The sequence below is a fragment of the Megalops cyprinoides genome, chromosome 1, assembly GCF_013368585.1.
Source record: "Megalops cyprinoides isolate fMegCyp1 chromosome 1, fMegCyp1.pri, whole genome shotgun sequence".
NCBI classification, from domain to species: Eukaryota; Metazoa; Chordata; class Actinopteri; order Elopiformes; family Megalopidae; genus Megalops; species Megalops cyprinoides.
Window position 1 is genome coordinate 52,852,797 of NC_050583.1, and position 19,110 is coordinate 52,871,906.

Sequence of the window (19,110 nt, forward strand, 5' to 3'; positions counted from 1 at the left end):
AGTCTCAGAGACCCCATCCCCCCTCTGTGACCCCCCAGTATACAAGAGGCATTCGGCCTTAACGAGTACAAGCTGTGCTCCTCTCCACCTGAATCACATCTAAAGATAAACTCCCAACATCCCTTGAGACTTTTCCAAGTGAATCTCAGGCAATGATAAACCCCCCACTCAGCTAACACTACAAGCTCTTCACCGAATCTCTGCTTGATGCAAACTCCCAGAAGGCCTTTGGCCTTCTCAAAGCTGATCCAGGCTAGACCGAGAGGGGTGAGAGAATTCCACTGACCCTCATCCTTCACTCCCACTCAGAGACACACAGCAGGAGAGCCATCAGTCCGCTCAAGACCTCCGCGTCCGAAAGCACAGGTCCGCTGAGGGTTCTGCGTGAGCCGGGAAAATATTCTTGGCTGTTGTGCAGGCACAGACTAAACAGCATCTTTGTCTTTTTGTTGTTTGTGCGCTGGTTCATTTCCCTGCTTGTTTGCTTGTTTCTTTCGCTGAATTGTAAATCGTTCCAAAGCGTGTTTGATGTCCGCAGCCCGTTCACACGAGGCTCCGTAAATGAGCGACTCGGACGAGCTTTTTAAACGGAATCCTTCAGCGCGCGTCCGGTTGTTCTCTGTTCGAGGCGAACGTGGTTTTGCCATTTAGCACGGAGGCAGGGGAGATGCTGAGAGAAGGGTCGTTACTGCGGCCAGAGAGTGAGAGACACTGGTCGTCTCACTATACAGTAACGCCTTCAGTGAGAGGCCTTACCCAAGGGGGTTAATTGGCAAAGCACGCCTATCCAGTCGCATCCAAAGAGCTGTCATGTCAGCCCTCAGGAAGCCGCGTCGAAACAGCTATTGGAACGCGCGCAGACACTACCCCCCACGCAGGGACGGGGTCGGCTCACAGTCACTTCTGAGGACAGCATCCTTATGGTAAACACATCCTTCCCAGTCAGGCATCCAGTGGAACACACGCACACTAGCAAACACACAGAGACACACACATGCACACACGCACATACACAGGCACACACGCACATGCGCGCACAAACACACACACACACACACACACACACACACACGCACAAACTCTCTCTCCCACCCAGTGCATGCCAGTATCGGCCCAGCTCAACAAAAGCAGCTTGACGTCCGTAACAAAGCCCTGGCAGATTGAGTTCATGGCTGATTTGTGCCCCCCATGGAGAAGTACACTCCCCTTCATCCTTTCCAAAAAGAACATTGCAAACACTCTCTCCACTGCGGCTGTGCCTCTTCATTAATGCTCTTTGTGACTCAGGAGGGAGAAGGAGGTTGTCAGCATGACGGACCCTCGCGAGCTCCATCACCAGACATTCTCAGTTCCAGTCTCTTTGCCTTCTGCAGAATAGACACATGTGCTTTCATTGTACAGTGCCAGTCAAAACTGTCTTATATTTTAGATTCTTCAAAATAGCCATAAAATATTTTTTTTAATTAAAAAAAAATTTGGAAAGAAATACATACATTGGCATCAACTTCATGATTTATATTTGTCTAAGAAACAAATTTCAAGCATTTAAGCATAAGTCTTTTGATCAAAATGTGTTTGATTGCATGTTTCCCATTATCTAAGGTGTGTCCAAACTTTTGACAGGTACTGTATGTGTGTGCAGAGGCAATTCATTGGCAAGGCGCAGCGGGCTCAGCTGAAGAATTAATTTATGCGTGTGTTCAGGGTGTTCTGAAGCCCATGCGAATGTGGTCCCTCAGCAGCGCCCTCTCCTGGCCACCCCACTCACCCTGTCTTCTCTCCTCTCTTCTTACAGGTACCCCTTCCCCACAGTGTTCAGCAGCTGCAGTAAGAAGGACCTGGCCGCCAGCCTGGAGAAGGGAGTGGGCATGTGCCTCTTCAACATGCCCGAGATCAAGGTGCTCTACGGGGGGCAGAAGTGCGGCAACGGATACGTGGAGGAGGGCGAGGAGTGTGACTGCGGAGAGCTGGAGGTAAAGGGGGGCGGCGTTTTGGAGTGGCTACAATTTTTCATTTGAAAATGTATTATTCAGACGAACTAAAAATATGCTAATAACAAAGATTGTCTTAGCCTACAAAATCAATCTCATTCTGTGATATAAAAACTCTGTAGATAATTCTGTAAGAGTCTGTATAATACAAAAGTATTTGCTGTCTTTAACACTGCATTTTAAACTGTGACTATCAATTGAGCTTTAGTATATCCTCAAACATATTGCTTTGTCATAACAAATTACAGGAGCATGAAGGACAAAAATGATTGCTTGATAGTCTTAATAATCATCTTAGCCAGAGATAAATACATAAAAAAGCTCCTGAACAGAGATGGAAGGTTTTGTCCCCAGCTGGGGTCCCCAGCTCTCGCCCAATTCCAACCTGGGCCCCTCGCACACGCTCTGTTCTGCTCAGCAGCCCCACTCTGCTGTTAATCACGGTTCATTACCGCGCGGTTATGGGTTTACCGTCCAAATGTGTGACAAATGAAACAAACAGAAAACGTAATCAGGGCAAGGTTTGCTTTGGCGCTGCCTGCACACAAAAAAAGAAAAAAAAGAGAATACAGATTGACAGAGGTTCTCTCTCTCCGGAGAACCGAAAACACTGTCACATCTGCAGAGCAGGTATCCGCGGGGGGGCCTGCAGCTGTTCACGTCACTCTTGACAAACTCTTGAGGTTTTACCAAGGTCACTGGTAACGTTTTCTCTGTTCGAACCGAAACGAAAAACAATCAGGCCGTTGCCGATATTACGGAGCGCCTATGGCATGATACAGGTCATATTCAGGGGAGAGCTGTTTGTAATGTCTGCATCAACACCTGCTGTCATTGCACTCCACTGGCTCCTCCCTGTCAGTAGATGTTCTGTCTGTCTGAGCTGAAATGAAAAAGAATCAGGCCACTGCCGATATTACAGAGCGCTTATGGCATGATGCGGGTCATATTCTATGGAGAGCCGTTCATAACAGAATCTGCATCGGCACCTGCTGTCATTACGCTCCACTGGTTCCTCCATGTCTGTAGACGTTCTGTCTGCTCACTCTCTGGAATTTACCGCGCAGATGCTCTTCAGAGCCAGGATTTGATGAGCGGCTCGCGCTGACCAAGCAAGTCAGCACAGCCTTCAGTCAGTGATAGCGCATGGCTGTGTTTTCGGAGTCAGACTTGAGAGCCGGTTCATTGAGCTGGGCTAAAAACAGACATCAAAAGAGGGCCCGGGCGTTAGTGTTCCTATGGCGACGCACCACCCGCTGTGACCTGACCCGGCAAACGGCTGTGGGCTAAACCCTAAAATGCACATGGGATGCGACCTACTCACACCGACACTCACTCAAAATCAGAGCGTAAAATAACTCCCTGAGCTGTTTAAAAAAAAGGACATGGCTGTAAATGGCATGAAAAGTACAAGCTGCTTCCGTTGTTCCATCTGCGTCGCAAAGTTGAGACCTTGCTCAGGTGTTTCCCTGTTTCTAAACAATAAACAAATATTGGCATTTAGCAGACGTTCTTATCCAGAGGGTCTTACATAGGGTACAATTTCATTCAGCATACATTTAGCATAGCATACATTTATACAGCTGGATATTACTGAGGCATTTCAGGGTTAAGTACCTTTCCCAAGGGTACAACAGCAGTGCCCCCAGCGAGGAATTGAACCGGCAACCTTTCGGTTATGAGTCCTGCACTTGCTCCCTATTTCTGTTTCTCGGACATTCTCCAAGTAGACCCTCTGCAGTGGTAGCATGCAGTGCAGTGCTCAGAGCGCAAGGTAGAATGAACGAATGGTGGCCAGTGGCCACCTCTATAGCCCAGGATGCTCATTGGCCCAGGGCTGATGTCTTTGTGATGTCACAAAGGTGGCCAGAACAGTGGACCCAGTCCCCTTCACAGGGTCATGAATGAAAACGGCCTTCTCTTCACGAGCAATAAGTCTTGACATCAGTCTGGGGGACTGGAGCCAGCCCGATACGCTCTCCCCAGAGCTGCGCCGGGCCAGCTGGGCAAGCTCCGAGGGCTCGACACCTCGTAAGAACCGCAGTGGCTCATTAAAAAAGCGGGGCTCCCCCTCCCGCCCGTGCGGGGACCTCTCTTTAGCGTGACTAGCCCTGCTCTCCGTGGCCTGGGAAAGAGCACAGCTCGGCTGGAAACGAGCTCCGAAAGGCCATCAAGAGTCTGCTCCAGTCTGCTAGCAGGGTTCTCTGCTTCTGCTGAGAGGAAACCGGGCAGCCAGTTCACACCCCCAGCCCAAGCAAACCCTCTCAGCTGCCTGTCAGTCTGCCCACAATGCCTCTGCCCCCACAAAAAAAAGACTGGGATTTGACCTAGTCTTTCCCCCTCATCCAGTACCCACAATCCTTTGCAAGGATTGACTCATGGTCCGGAGATTGCTGATTAGTACAGTAATGCTCCCTAATGTGAAGCATATGGGCCGTGTCTCTGGCTCGGGATACGTTACACTGAGAAGGAGCGGCCGTGGCACGCTGGGTCTCTAGTTTCCGGAGCCATGCCGAGAGGTGAGGGGAACACGGGCAGGTGGGGGGGTCGGGGGGGGGTTCCTCCCTTCAGGAAGTGCTGCCCCTGACCTCAGGGGTGCGGGGGCAGGGGGTGCTGGGCAGGGGGGGGCAGGTGCTCGGGGGGGGGTTCCCTCTGATGCCAGCTGCAGGTCATATGATCCGGGTCTTTAGTAATCTCCATGCGGATCTCCTCCTCCCCTGCAGGAGTGCATGAACCCCTGCTGCAACGCCACCACCTGCACCCTGAAGGACGGCGCCGTGTGCGCGCACGGACAGTGCTGCGAGGACTGCAAGGTAAAGGCCCCCGCCTGGCCACGCCCCTCATTTAACAAATGCAGAGAAGCTGCGCAGACGGGCAGCAGAATTGGGAGTGAACCTTCCCTGAGACTCAGAGTGCAGTAAATCACGTTTTTATTCAGGCACACATGAGTACACTAAGGGGACTAGCGTGCACTAATGTGGGGCTTTTATTTACTGCTCCTGGAGGCTTGGGAGCCGGGCTGGGTTAGCGTGCCTCTGGCTGTTCAGCACAGGTGAGCGCGGACCACCCGGTGCAACATCACACTCACACACACACACGCATCTGTCCCCGCAGCTGAAGCCCGCCGGCACTCCCTGCAGGGAGTGCAGCAACTCCTGCGACCTGCCAGAGTTCTGCACCGGCACCAACCCCCACTGCCCCGCCAACGTCTACCTGCACGACGGCCACGCCTGCCACAACGTGGACGGCTACTGCTACAATGGCATCTGCCAGACCCACGAGCAGCAGTGCATCACCCTCTGGGGCCAAGGTGAGTAAGGCCGCCCCCTTGTGGAGCGGAGGATTTTTTTTTTTTTTTTTGCCAGAAAGCCTCAGAATTCTGAAATGGAGCCTGAGAGTAGTGCCAAACAGACTGAAATGAGGCAGCTGCTCTATGAGGACAAGGAGGCTGGGACCTACATGCCATCCTTTGGTGATGTAAGTGTGCCTTGACCCATCTGGCAAAGTCCTGGGTCAGGCCAGCTGCCATCACTTTCCCTCTGTACCTCTCTCTCTCTTTCTCTCTGTCTCCCACCCTATTTATCTATCCCTTTCTGACACTCTCCCTCTTCTGCAGGAGCCAAGCCGGCCCCGGGGATCTGCTTTGAGAGAGTCAACTCTGCAGGTGACCCCTACGGGAATTGTGGGAAGGATTCCAAGGGGTCATTCGCAAAATGTGAAGCACGGTAAGGGCGTGACAAGGCCAGTCCACATGGACAAACTTCTGCTCTCTCTCTCTCTCTCACTCTCTCTCTCTCTCTCTCTCTCTCTCTCTCTTTCCCCTTCTCTCTGCAAACAGGAAGGACAGAGCAAAGTGCACAACAGAAATATGTGACCTAAGAAACAAAAAGCTTTTGGACCAGCCATAATCCCATTTACCTTACTCAGTCACTCCACGGTTGCGTAATGCTCATTCATCGGCATTGGGTCACACATGCCTTGCATCTTAATTGCGGCTCTTAATTCTAATTGCTCTAATTACAAGGCACTCGCAGCCATTCCAGCGAACACTTATTAGAGTGCGACAAAGACGGCACACAGTAGGCGTTTCAAAAGTGGGCTTTGGTTACAGTAGCTTTAATCGTGCTGCTCGACAGCCCCGATCTTTGGAAAGAATGTTAATGAACAAAGTTGTGAAGAGCAACCAAGGCACCGTAATTAAGACAGTGGTGGACGTATCTCATTATTTTATTTTGTTGACGGCTTGTTGCCTCTCAACAAAACCTGACAGCAAAGCTGCCAAGGTGTCCTGAAAAGCTGTAGCCAGGTGCATACTGTGGCAAGCACATGGTGGCTTCTCTTAAAGGCAACTTGAGTGGTTTCAATGCTAAATCCAAACCAAGAACCTGGACCTGCTAAGCATGCACAAATCAGCTGTGTAAGAGCCTGTTATTGGTTTGAAAGCCTTGCGGCACGGCTGTTTCTCCATTGACTGGGCTTTGTTGTGTGTTTTTGCAGAGATGCTAAGTGTGGCAAAATTCAGTGTCAAGGAGGGGCCAACCGGCCGGTAATCGGTACGAATGCTGTCTCCATAGAAACGAACATCCCCCTGCAGGAAGGGGGGCGGATTCTGTGTCGCGGGACTCATGTTTACCTGGGGGACGACATGCCCGACCCGGGCCTTGTACTGACCGGTACCAAGTGTGGAGAGGGCATGGTGAGAGCCGCCCCCAGGATCCATGTACACTGTTCATTGATTCACATGCTGTATTCATTCAGTCACTCACTCTGCTTACAGAATCACACATGCTACTGACAGAATCATGTACACTACTCATAGACTCACAGGCTACTCATAAAATCACGGATATACTGCTCAGAGAATCATATTATGCAATAATCACATAAACACTGCTACTAGAATCACCATACATACAGTACAGCTACTCACAGAATGAAAAGTTCTGCTTCTGCAATACTCTCACACGTTTATGAGCTCTTGTTGAGAAGTCAGTGTCTCATTTGGGTTAGTTACAATAAAGAGCACCCTTAGCTTATCAGTGTACACTGTGAAGTCTAAGGCAGCTCAGAGGAGGGACATCATCAAACTATTACAGACATGCCTTTGTACAGAAGGTCTCTGCCTCTGAGCTCTTCATCAGCTCTCCATTGGTCTATCAAGAACTACATTTCCCATGAGCTTCCCAGTCATGCCAGAGAGCCCCAGCCTCCTATTAAAGCAATGGAACATCAGGCTTAGCAATACAGCGACAGCACTGCCTGTGTAAAATACTGAATTGTCTTGGGTCGCTGCTAATGCGGTACGTCTGTACTGTCTGCCTGTCTGCCTGTCTGCCTCTGTGCTCTAGATGTGCCTGAACCGTCAGTGCCAGAACATCAGCATATTCGGGGTGCACGAGTGCTCAGCGAGGTGCAGCGGGCGCGGGGTGAGTGCACCGTTCCCCTCGCCGGACATTTAGGCTCAACCAGGGGGGGCCACAGGGGTGATGGGAGGGGTGGCCATTTTGCTTACTTCACTTACGCTTTGCAAAGAAACGAATAATGGTCGACATCAAGCAACAATTTCAGGATGACCCCTTTCGTCTGTTACCATCTGTTTCATCTGTTATGGGTAGCAGTGTAGCATAGCGGTGAGGAGCAGGGCTCATAACCAAAAGGTAGCTGGTTCAATTCCCTGCTGGGGTGCTGGGGCACTGCTGCTGTACCCTCGGGCAAGGTACTTAAGCCAGAATTGCCTCAGCTGTATAAATGAGTAACATGTAAAAGATTGTAATCAATGTAAGTCACTCTGGATAAGAGTGTCAGTTAAATGACAAAAATGTAATCTGCCTAGTTATTTTGCACACCGCCGCCCCCGTGCCACTCATTCTCCACTTCTTCCTCTTTTGTTGTGTCTGTGCTGTTCCTCCTTACCCTACCCAGTTTGCATTCTGCATGTAGCCCTGCATTTGTTGATGTTACTAATTAAACAGGCAATTGAAAATGGTGACGTCCGTGCCGACATAACATCGATCCTTTTTCCCATCTGCATGACGTCAGAGAAAACAGAGGGCAGCCCTGCATGTTTGATGTGGTGGCTATTTGTTCGTGTGGACAGTTTCTGTTTAGAGCTGGTGTCTCCCTGCACTGCAGACGTGGTATTATTGCAGAGCATCTTGTCAACAAACATGTTAATATTTACTTTCCCCCTCTGTAACCAGAAGACCTCCCTCCAGCAGAAACCGCACCATCTTTCATTCTCACACTGTAGAGACGCAGCCCAATAACTCTCAGTGCAAAACACCCACAGCTCCGCGGGGCTCTGGCGTAGTCAGAATGTTTGAGTTATCCTAACGGTTACAACGGATAGCAATCCATCTTCATTACTTCAGAGGGTTCGATCAATCAAGATGCAATGGTCTTGTCCAGGTTTTTAATTGCCATCCATCATCTTTTTTTGGAACACAGGGGGTCAGCTGTATTTGTAGCATGGCGAAGTCAAAAAAACGCGAGCTTGATTTGCCAAAATCCACACCGGCGCCTGAGCGCTCTTACTTTGAAACGAAACGAGAGCAGCGGGATGCTCTTAATGTTTTATGTATCTTCATTCTTTCGCTCTACGAGTCGGGAGGCACGTACCTCTCGAAGATGAATAACGCTCCTGGTTAATGTGTTTGTGTTGCGTGCAGGGGTGTGGATGTGAGATCATCCATAACCTCCGTCCCAACAGGCGAGGGCTGACAGGGGGAAACATTTGTTTGGGGAAACGGGGCCGCGCTCAGTGCCAGATGAGGTCAGCGGAGCAGCACCACCCTGAGGTGGGGTAAAATCAGCTGCGTTGAGCAGGCGGGTCTGAGTTGCATTATATCACAGTATTGTCATTTAGCAGACGCTCTTATCCCGAGTGACTTACACAGGTTACAGTTTTTGCACGTTACCCATTTATACAGCTGGATATTTAGTGAGGCGATTCTGGGCTAAGTACCTTGCCCAAGGGTACAGCGGAAGTGCCCCAGCAGGGAATCGGACTGGCAACCTTTAGGTTACAAGCCCTGCTCTGTGCTATGATACACTGCCACCCTCTCAGAATTCGGACTGATTCCCAGCTGAAGTCATAGAACAGATGCTCCCTGGCGCAGGGAAAAGAAAATTCGGCAGGTTCTGAGGGGAGCAGTCTCCCCGTCGGACGCTCCCTCCAAGCTGCACAGCCTGTGGGCGGTCCTCCCAGAAATCAAGCCAGCGTGCGCTCCGCTAGGGAGCCACGCAGCTGGGTTCCATTACCTCTGTGGGGAATCCCGCCGGGCCCCGCCTCTGCCCCGACCTGGAACGTTCAACTGCGTCTTGTTACAAAATAAAAGAGAGCAAAGAGGACAGGGTGACGGTATACAGAGCAGCTCCATAAGAGGTGCTGCGTTTCCACTGCTACACCAAGAAGAGAATGGGGCTGACAGAAATTCACATATCTGTTTACAGTTCATCTGTCACACAGCACTGAGGGCTACAGCGCACATGCATGTCAAGGCCATGAACACAGCATATAAATTCCAATATATTTTAGGCCTTCACTCACAAGCTGGCTTGTAGTGATGGCAGAGCAAGGCCTGAAAAACTCCAAAATGCTTGGAGTCATCGTGCATCCTCAATGGCCCACTGATTTCGCTGATTGGTTTCCCATGGAGAGCAAAGTCATTTGATTGGTTCATCCGAGCCACTGATTGACAGCACTTGATAGCTCCACTCATTAAGGGTTTCATAATGCCTCATTGTTCCGTCATGAAAGGCTAGCGCTAAAATTACAGCAGGAGAAGACATATGCTCTTGTGCTAAACGCACAGCAGGAAATTATTACATCGCATTACATTACATTACATGCATTTAGCAAACATTCTTATCCAGACCGACTTCCAGCACAAGAGAACATTCTCAAAATAATGTGCTTTCTGGTGCTTCTCGCAGGTCTGCAACAACAAGAAGAATTGCCACTGTGAGGCGCACTGGGGGCCTCCTTTCTGCGACAAGGCGGGGTTCGGGGGCAGCGTGGACAGTGGCCCCATGAGACAGGCGGGTACGTACCGTGGGGCTTTTACCCGACCCATCTAAGCAGGGCCAGAGCTAAACAGACTTCCTTAAACAGACTTCCAGAGAATTCAAAAGACAGAGAACAGCAAAAAAAAAAGTCTGCTTTGCTCATTATGATATATGGGATAATAAAACTCGTATTTGTCCAAGATCACATGAGGGTTAAATATGACAGACACTCTAAATTCTGTACTGTTAACCTCTTTAAATATGAGGATAATATCATGTGCTAATTTGAGTTCTGAAGACACTTTATTTTCATCACTGACTTCAGCCATTCCCATTATCTTAATCTGAAAGTGTGCAAACTTTTGACTGGTATTTTATATGTGTATTTGTGTGTGCAATTGTATGTGTGCCTGTTTTGTGAAATCATGTTATTGTGCTAAAATATGTATAAACGTGTCTACATGTGCACTGTATGCCTGCTTTGCATAAATGCATTAGCGTGCTGAAGCGTGTGTGTGCTGACGTGATTGTGTGTTATCATGTAATGGCAGCCGACAGCCGCAGTGTGACGGTCGGAGTCTTGGTGGCACTCCTGAGCCTTGTTGCTGCAGGAATCGTCATCTGCTTAAAGAGAAGGACCCTCGTTCGCCTGCTCTTCTCCAACAAGAAGACGGCCATCGAGAAATTGAGGTACCGCAGCTCGGAGCCCCTTAAACCTCTGTTCTGGGATCAGTGCTTCCATTTCCACTAACAGTCATAATTTAATCAGCAAGGTTCTAAAAACTCAGAATAAAACAATGAAGACAATCAAGTGGAGGCTGTAAAATGGATTCTTGTGAATAACGGGCCATGAATATGTATGAATAGGGTTCTGATGTGATGTAACAACATGACATTTAGTGTCCATCTTGTTGGAACTGTGTCCCTGTCATTACTACAGGTCTGTAGGTCCAAACGGGTCATCCAGTCCACCCCCAACACACCCCGTTCCCAGGACGTCCCCACCTCGACCAGCCATTGCCAGGACCCAGAGCGTCAGTATATACAAGGTGAGTCTCCCTGCATGACCCATTGCATTATATTATGGTCACTTAGCAGACAGTTTTATCCAGAGTGGCTTACATAGGTTACAGTTTTATCTGTTTACACAGCTGGATATTTACTGAGGCAACTGTGGGTTTAGTACCTTGCCCAAGGGTACCACAGCAGTGCCCCAGCAGGGAATTGAACCGATAGCCTTTTGGTTGCAAGCCCTGATCTGTACCACTATGCCACACTGCTGTCACCCGCGCAGGCTGTTTTATTTACTGACTGCACATACTGAGTGCTGCATTTCCTCTCACAGTGGAGAGGTACCGTCAGGCCACCCTAATCTCATTTCCTCACAAACCGCTCACTTTCCAATTCAGCTGAATCATTCCACTGGTTGTCGTCGTAGAGGAGAAAAGGTATGCTTTTTAGAAGAGCCAAGTTTACTCCAGAAGCCATAGGCCTGCAAACTGGATGGCCGGTCTGTTTGTGTGGTACTGGGCCGCCATTTGTTCTGCAACTGGAAGCATGTTCCGCTCGAGTGAAGCCTGAATCCGGCCACACTGTTCCATGCTGTGCAACATGGGTCTCGGAGCGGCCAAGAAAATGATTGATTCAAATGTGGGGAAGATGAATGAGAAAGAGGTGTTTGAGAGGATGTGTGTGAGCCTGGACCGTTGGGGGGGGGACCAGGCCGACAGGCTGTGGCGTGGCTCTGGAGTTTCACGTGTTCCAGAACACATGGTATCGATTGGACAGAGGAGGGGCCACGTAACATAAACAAGTGCAGGTGATGTCACTGGCTCTCCCGCTGAGATCTGTCAGGACCTCCTTCCCTCTCTGCGGGGGTGGAGGAACCGGGGTGGAACGCCAGGCCCGCACGTGCTGAGAGGGCCGGCGAGCGGCTCAGTGCGGGGAGGTCCCTGGCTGTGCGTGAGCTGAGGAAGGGCGTGGGGGTCTTAGCTGACATACAGCCCAAGGCTCAGGAGAGACCTGCACGTGCCGGTCCTGGTCCAGAGGATTTGGAGGAGGATTGAGGGCTGGGTGGAGGTGGAAGGAAATGGGTTTTGGGGAGGTGGTAGGTGGGGGGGGGGCGGGGGGTTGTCATCTGGATAATGGAGACTGACAACTCTATCGGCTAATGACTGGCATTCTGTGTGTCCACAGCCGGCTCCCCTGGGCTCCGAGTCCCTCCTCCCCCCGAACAACTTCCACTCCCACAACCTGCGGAGGCTGCCCCAGTACCAGCCGGTCCATATCAGCCACCCCATCCCCCTGCCCCTGGGCACGACCCAGCCACGCCCACCAGCCCCGCCCCCACACAGGACCCCACCCCCCCACGGCCACTCACCGCCAAAAGGGCCACCGCTCCGAGGCCTGCCGCGACACAGCTCCTTCAGGATGGACATGGTGAGTGCCAGCGCTCTTAAACGTACCTCCAGAACAGGACTGGCGATTAAAGCAGGCCTGGGAAATACCCATTTCACTTTCGACTTTTATCTCTCACTTCAAAGCATCAAAGGCATTAATACGAATTCATCTGGATTCTAAAGTAGCCCTCAGTTGTGCATCTGTGTGTTCGGAGTATTACACGATTCTCCAGATATGAACTGCACAGTGTAGCTGCTTCGAATTTTATGAAAATCTGTGTTGACAGCCGTATAGGTTGCATTTAAAAAAGAGGTGTAACAATTTTTTTTTATTCTGGTACAGCAACTGCATAAATTTGTTAACAAATGTGAGCAAGGACTCACTGAAGGTGGAGAGAGAGAGAGAGAGCGGGAGAGAGGAGTGTGTGGGAGAGAGAGAGGCGTAGTGAAGTGGGGCTGAAGTACTCTCTTTTATGAAGGTACGATGCCATGTTTAAAAGGTTCTGCAGCAGGGGACGACAGGATCAGGGAGTATTACGGCAGGCAGCTGAGGAGCTCGGCACTCGTAGGCCATGGTAAACAAACCCGGTTCCAGGGATGAGAAAAGCGCTGTCTCTCCGGGTGAGACCCTTTAACTGTCCTCCACACTCCGCGCTGTGGGTCTCAAGGCATGGTTCTGACGGCGGTCTAACCATGCTTTCGGAGGGAAGAGGAAAGGTTCGGATTGCGTGAATGGACTCGGCTAAAGAGGCTGCAGGTAGACGCCAAGACACAGGTGCCAAGCCACACTCCTGATCACCTGGAATGCGCAAATGAATAGAGCTAGCAGCAAGCTAAGAACACCATGCTTTAGCTCAGGTTAAAACACATCAGACCAAGTTCAAGCTAAATACAATTTCCATTAAAGGGCATTGGGATTCATTAGGCTCCAGAAATCAGTGCTGGGGTTTTTAATTTTTAAATAATCATTCAACCACTTACAAAAATACAATTGCAATGATTCATAAGCAGCACAGGGCCAGGCAGAAAAACAGGCCATTTATGGTTTAGGCGTAGTGGAAGTATTTCACCTGATGCTTTCCGCACGGAGCATTTAAGTGTCTGTGCACTTTGGCTCGTATATTTCAGAAAACAACTTAACCGGCAAGAATAACTACAGCAATGCTGCCTTTACGGCTTATAAACCTCAGCCTTGTTTCCGAAAAAAAAAAACCAGCAGCACTTCTGCAAGGCCGTCATGCACCCCTGTGCCTTTTACCAAGAGAGGAGAGAGGAGAAAGCTTTCGCCCCCATGCTGTTTTCGAAAGTAAACTGTATCGAATGAAGGCGATTTGGTGTTATCCACAGGCACAACATCCAAGTCCAGGAGTAGCCGCTTGGCTGCACCTGGAAGCTCCGCTAAGGCCATCCTGATTGGAGAAGGCCCTTTGGAGGTGACCTCTGACTGATAAAGAGCATACTAGGCCACCACACTAAGATTTGGTGCACAGGCAGCCTCGGTGCCTCTATCCCTTGGGATAGTCCATGTTGTGACAAATAGAAGTTTTTTTTTTTTTTTTTTTTTTTTTTGTGTAGGCCGACCCAAGACAGGTTCACTGCTGTTAACCCATACATAACAGCACACACAAGGGAACTCGTTTATAATGGAAACATGACATGGCCCCTCACCAGGGAAAATGAGTTGTCAGCTATAGCCATGTAAATTATTTGTGCATGATTACTAATACAAGGAAAGACTAAGGGTGCAAAAGAATCTCACCATGGGCGTCCAGGAGAGGGTCGAGCAGTAACACACTCTCCCAAAGAACGGCAGTCCGTGGAGCTCGCGGATGGCAAAGAAGCAAAAAACTAGTAACACAACTCCCCCCCCCCCACACACACACACACACACACACACACACACACATACATACAAATCAACAAGATGTGACTCCTGTGAACACCGCAGTCTGTGTCTGAGGGGGTCTCTCTAAAGTTTGGCTCTCCTCCACTGTTAATGGAGAGGAAGGTTTTTTCTTTCTTTCTTCGTCTGAGCAGCTAAATGTAGAACAGCTGCAATATAGGTAGCAGACGTTCATCATTACCTCATCCTCCCCGAGTAGATTAGTAACACATGACAGCCCTTCATCACATGTCTTCTGGGGATGGTCGCCATGGCGACAGCCGGACTGGTGTCGATACAAATCTCGAGGGCTGGCAGGCTGTGAGCGCCCCCTTGTGGTATGTGTGAGTCATCGTGCTGACATCCCTACCCACCCAAAGCAATTGTATCTGTGTACAGCCCCAACACTACCAAATAAATATTGTCACATATAATTTATTCTACACAAATTGCTCAGTTTCAAGTTACCCTTGAATTTGGGTTACTAAAATAAAACCCTAAGTGTAGATATTAACAATGAGAAATGAGGAATGTTTCATGTTTTTCACATCATTATAAAGTAAATGCATAACATTGATGAAAAACGACACTAAGAGACCAGTCAGCAAAAAGACTTATTGAAAAAACAAACAAAGAATGACCTGATTTCAGTGGCTACTCTGTCAAACAATATATTCTGCATTCAATTCATGGCAGGCAAGAGAAAAGAAGATGAAGAAGGCTGAGCTGGTTGCCCTCAAGCCGAGGCCTTGGTTGTGTGCTGCTTATTCAGATTCTGCCCCTCTCCGTGTGAAGGTGGTCAGTCTGTGGGCATTTCTGCAGTCACTCTTAATGGGCATGTCTGTGTGTTTGGGCATGTCTTCTCTCACACAGGAACTGGAGAAGCCCAGCCCCCCTCAGAAGCCTCTGCCCGCTGACCCTCTGGGGAGGACCTCTCGTCTGGCACGCAGCCCCTCGGCCATCGGCGTCCCCCTCCCCATGCCCTTCCCTGGGGTCTCCAGACCGGCGCCTCCCGCCCCACACCCATCCAGGTGAGCGCAGACTGGGGGGCCGCCGTGTTACAGCTAACGGGAAAGCGACATGCAGTTTTGGGGCCAGATATACATGTGATGGCAGTGCGAGAGTGTAGCATAGTAGTAAGGAGCAGGGCTTGTAACTGAAAGGTTGCAGGTTCAATTCCCAGCTGGAGTAGTGCTGCTGCCCCCTTGGGAAAGGTACTTGACTCACATTTGCCAGTAAATATCCAGCCGAATAAATGGATGACATGTAAAAATTCTAACCTATGCATACTCTGCATAATGGTGTCTGCTAACTGACAAAAATCTAATGCGATGGGGGGGATCATGGAAATTTAAGAGAGTACTGACTCTAGGGGTTAGTTTTGCACTGACCTTGGTACAGTGGGTTAGAAGAACACTGATCAGTTTGAGAAATGGATCATATACCCAAAAAATACACAAAACCAAAAAGTACACAGCCAAAAAAATGTGTCAAAAAGGCTAAGCCCATTTTAAACAAATCAACCCTGAATAAGCCTTTAACTACACACCTGTCCACTCACTTAGTAATTCATAATAATGTGTATGTCCTCTTTCAGCCAGTACGGATAATGTAGGCAGCTTTCATCAATGATCCTTGGAGTTTAGCGTGTTCGATCAGGCAGGAAGCAGTCAGCATCTGATTGCATGCATTTCTTTTTTTTCCCTCCGATTTTTAGGCCAGCACCCAAGCAGCCCCCAACATTGCCAAAGCCCCGCGTAATCACTGACATTAAATACAGGAGCTGAGGAGCGGATGGGAATGTCGGCAACAGATGAAGACACAATACGATTTGCACTACAAAACTCCGAAAAGCCTCCAGACGGGGGCTTTTCTCAGAGTTTTCCACAGAAAGAAAGGGGCTGAGCTGACGCCATGGTGCTGTCACTCTCTCTATACCGGTGCTATGAGTCCCCACTCAGGTACTTGTAAATTATTTATGTTTGGTATTTATTGCAATGCAGTGCACTGTGGTAGACACTTTTTGACGGTAGCATTTGTGATATATCTGTTTCTTTTGTTATCTGCTTATTTTTTTACAAGCAGAGATAGAGCATTCCCTTCTTTTTGCACCACAGTTGAGGAAATATGTGACTGACCTTGGTGTTTTTTTTATAGGGTGCTTTTATGGAGAGAGAGAGAAAAAAATTCTTTTTTTAAACATCTGTGAAATTAACAATTGTATAGTATGCAGGTACTATGAAATATGAACTGGACTGTAGACACATTTGAAGGGAAACGTGAGAGAACACTCACATGTCAGCATATGGGAACAATGCTATCAGGGATACTGGGGATGCAGTTAACTACATTAAACTGCAGTACATACAAGGCTTGGATCATCACTGTTCTTAAACGCTAATAAATTACGTGCTCCAAAATTGCACCCCATCCATAATGGCCAGACCTGTTCAGCATGTCTGTTTCAGCGTCCGTGTTAATAAACATGGCACGGATCAGCTCATTCTGCTGCGAGATGCGGAGAGCCAAACCCCTCATTATCTGAGCGAAGTCAGGAAAACGCAGGACTCTGAAATTAGGCATGATGTGAGAAACGGAGGGAAAGGGCTTGAATCTAGAAACTAGCAGGCATCAGATGAGTCATCAGATGAGGGCGGGCCAGACGAGATCTCGGCCTATCCTGCTGCACTGTGTGTTCCGATGCCATTCTGAGGTCTGAGAGCAGTATTTCAGCCTGCATGAACTGTTTGGTTCTGGTTCAGGCTTTCCATACAGCGGCTGCCCTCCCTGCTACAGGACCCCCCCCCGAGTAAATCGTGGTGAGGGGGGCGTCGGTTCCCAGAGATTGGGCCTTTAGTGTTTTTGAGCGGGCGGCGGGACCTAGATGTTCGGGGGGTGGTTAGGGTGTTCGTGGGAGAGCGAGAGTGGGAGGCCGGATTCTGGTTTAGGGTGTGGGGACCCGCTGATGAGATGCTCCCCCCAGAACAACCCTGACTCATAGGAGCGATGCTCTCCCAACTGCCAGCTGGGTTCCAAGAAACAACACAGGCCTGTTCTGGGACCGCCAGACGCTTCAGTTGTTTAGGGCTTTAAAATAACAATTTCAGTTAATTTAAGGACTATATAATTGATGGATGGAGACAGCTCTTGTAAGGAAGCCATGCTCCGTCGAGCCGTTCCGACTGATCCCAGGCCAGCTTGGCAACACGTGAAGCACCCTGAGGAGCAAGCGCGGGCGGGTTTGCACCGACCCGACATCAGGTCCAGCGCACTGGATCGTAAACATACGCTTACTCTCACACAAAACAATGCAATTATAGGAGTCACAGAGCATGCTGTTTTTAATAGCCAAAATCTGATTAGCGCAGTACCTCACCATCACTCCTGACCTCAATGACTTCAGTCTTTTGTGTTGAGTGTCAGTGCATTGTCTGTTCCCCTTCCTCCTATACTAAAGACGGCCAGCAAGCGATGGCTCTGAAGCAAACAATGAGTATCTTGGACATAAATTCAAACCCCGCCAAGGATTTTTCGCCTAATCAGAGCCCGTTTTTCCAGACAGCCCTCAGGAAAGTCGCGTGACGGCCTTTCCTTTCTTCTCGAATATTAAACTCGCGCAGCAAAGCATAATAGACCTAACACTGGATACACAAAGCGTGGGAGTGGATTCCCACGTTTGCCATAGATTTCTCCTTCTGTAGTTCTGCACACAGGATGTTCCCTGAAATGCTCCATGACCACAAGCCAAACGGCACCATTAAAACCATCTGTCGTCACTTTTGTCAACTTTTAGGAAAACACTAAAGAGGTGAAACGCTTCTGACAGACAAGCTCCCAGACTACATAAACACTTCATTACTGCACACCTGCAACTTCTACCCCGAGCAGAACGCCAGGTCAGCATGTGGTTCTTGAAAACAGTCGAATGCCACTGCACTACGTAGTATATAGAAAACAGAACTCCTTAGGAAAACAGTTGATTCGCTTGCCACAGTAGTAATTGTTGCAACACGTTTGATATGTGGTAGCAAGTTGTTTTCTTCATCGGAGTCCTTAGCACATTGCCTCTGAGCCAATGATTCTCCAGAGCTGATGGTCTGGGCCAATCAGAGGGTGCACCCACAGAAGTTTCTGGAGAAGTGTTGCTTTCCTAAATTTCGTCTTACATCGTATTCAAGTTATAATGTCTTCAGTATTGTGCATGAGTCTTTATTCACATCTCACACCGTTACATTACACAAGGTGTTTTTTAAATACATTTTACATTTTTAAAGTGTAAATATCTTTGACACACTGTTTTTTTCTGCAAGAGAGTGTACTGTTTGGATCTTCTTTTAAACAGCAATGCCTTATGTACATAGAGCTGGGTCTAGTGCCCTCTAATGGAGGCATTTTGTTATTTCCCACTGAAACACAACATGTGTGGTGTTATTAATGACTTTTTAATTTTTCTTTGTAATGGATTTTCTTGATGAGGACGTTCTTACCCACTGCATCTGTAAGTGTCTGCACCACTTATTACATGCTCAAATCAAGTTGTGCTACATTGTTTACTTCTCAGTTTGAAAGCCATGTTACAGATTGTGTATACACAATATTGTTAGTATTCTTCACTTTTTTGTAAATATTCATGTCTATTCTGTTTATTTCTTTGTTTTGTATTGTTTTTTGCCTCATTTACAATGTTACAGGTGAACATTACAATGAGGAAACCATTCTTTGTACAACAATTATCAATACAGTAACATGTAAGAACTATTTTAGGCATCCATACATTTCATGTTGAATATTGGAAAAGTTGGTAACATAGGGTAGTAAAAGGACTTGAAGA

At 48.6% G+C, this 19,110-nt stretch overlaps 1 protein-coding gene across 1 annotated transcript in view; it reads left to right on the forward strand.

The window, feature by feature from the left end:
• LOC118773531 (disintegrin and metalloproteinase domain-containing protein 12-like) overlaps positions 1-16,445 on the forward strand; it is a 78,933-nt gene extending 62,488 nt beyond the window's left edge. Inside the window, exons 12-23 of the mRNA XM_036522514.1 lie at positions 1,796-1,973; positions 4,715-4,804; positions 5,106-5,301; positions 5,608-5,716; positions 6,489-6,687; positions 7,340-7,417; positions 9,927-10,035; positions 10,550-10,688; positions 10,939-11,047; positions 12,195-12,437; positions 15,153-15,310; positions 15,997-16,445. Of these exons, the coding sequence (XP_036378407.1) occupies positions 1,796-1,973; positions 4,715-4,804; positions 5,106-5,301; positions 5,608-5,716; positions 6,489-6,687; positions 7,340-7,417; positions 9,927-10,035; positions 10,550-10,688; positions 10,939-11,047; positions 12,195-12,437; positions 15,153-15,310; positions 15,997-16,066 (1,678 nt within the window). The 3' untranslated portion in view covers positions 16,067-16,445. The remainder of the gene's footprint in view (positions 1-1,795; positions 1,974-4,714; positions 4,805-5,105; positions 5,302-5,607; positions 5,717-6,488; positions 6,688-7,339; positions 7,418-9,926; positions 10,036-10,549; positions 10,689-10,938; positions 11,048-12,194; positions 12,438-15,152; positions 15,311-15,996) is intronic.
• The last annotated feature ends 2,665 nt before the right edge of the window (positions 16,446-19,110 follow it).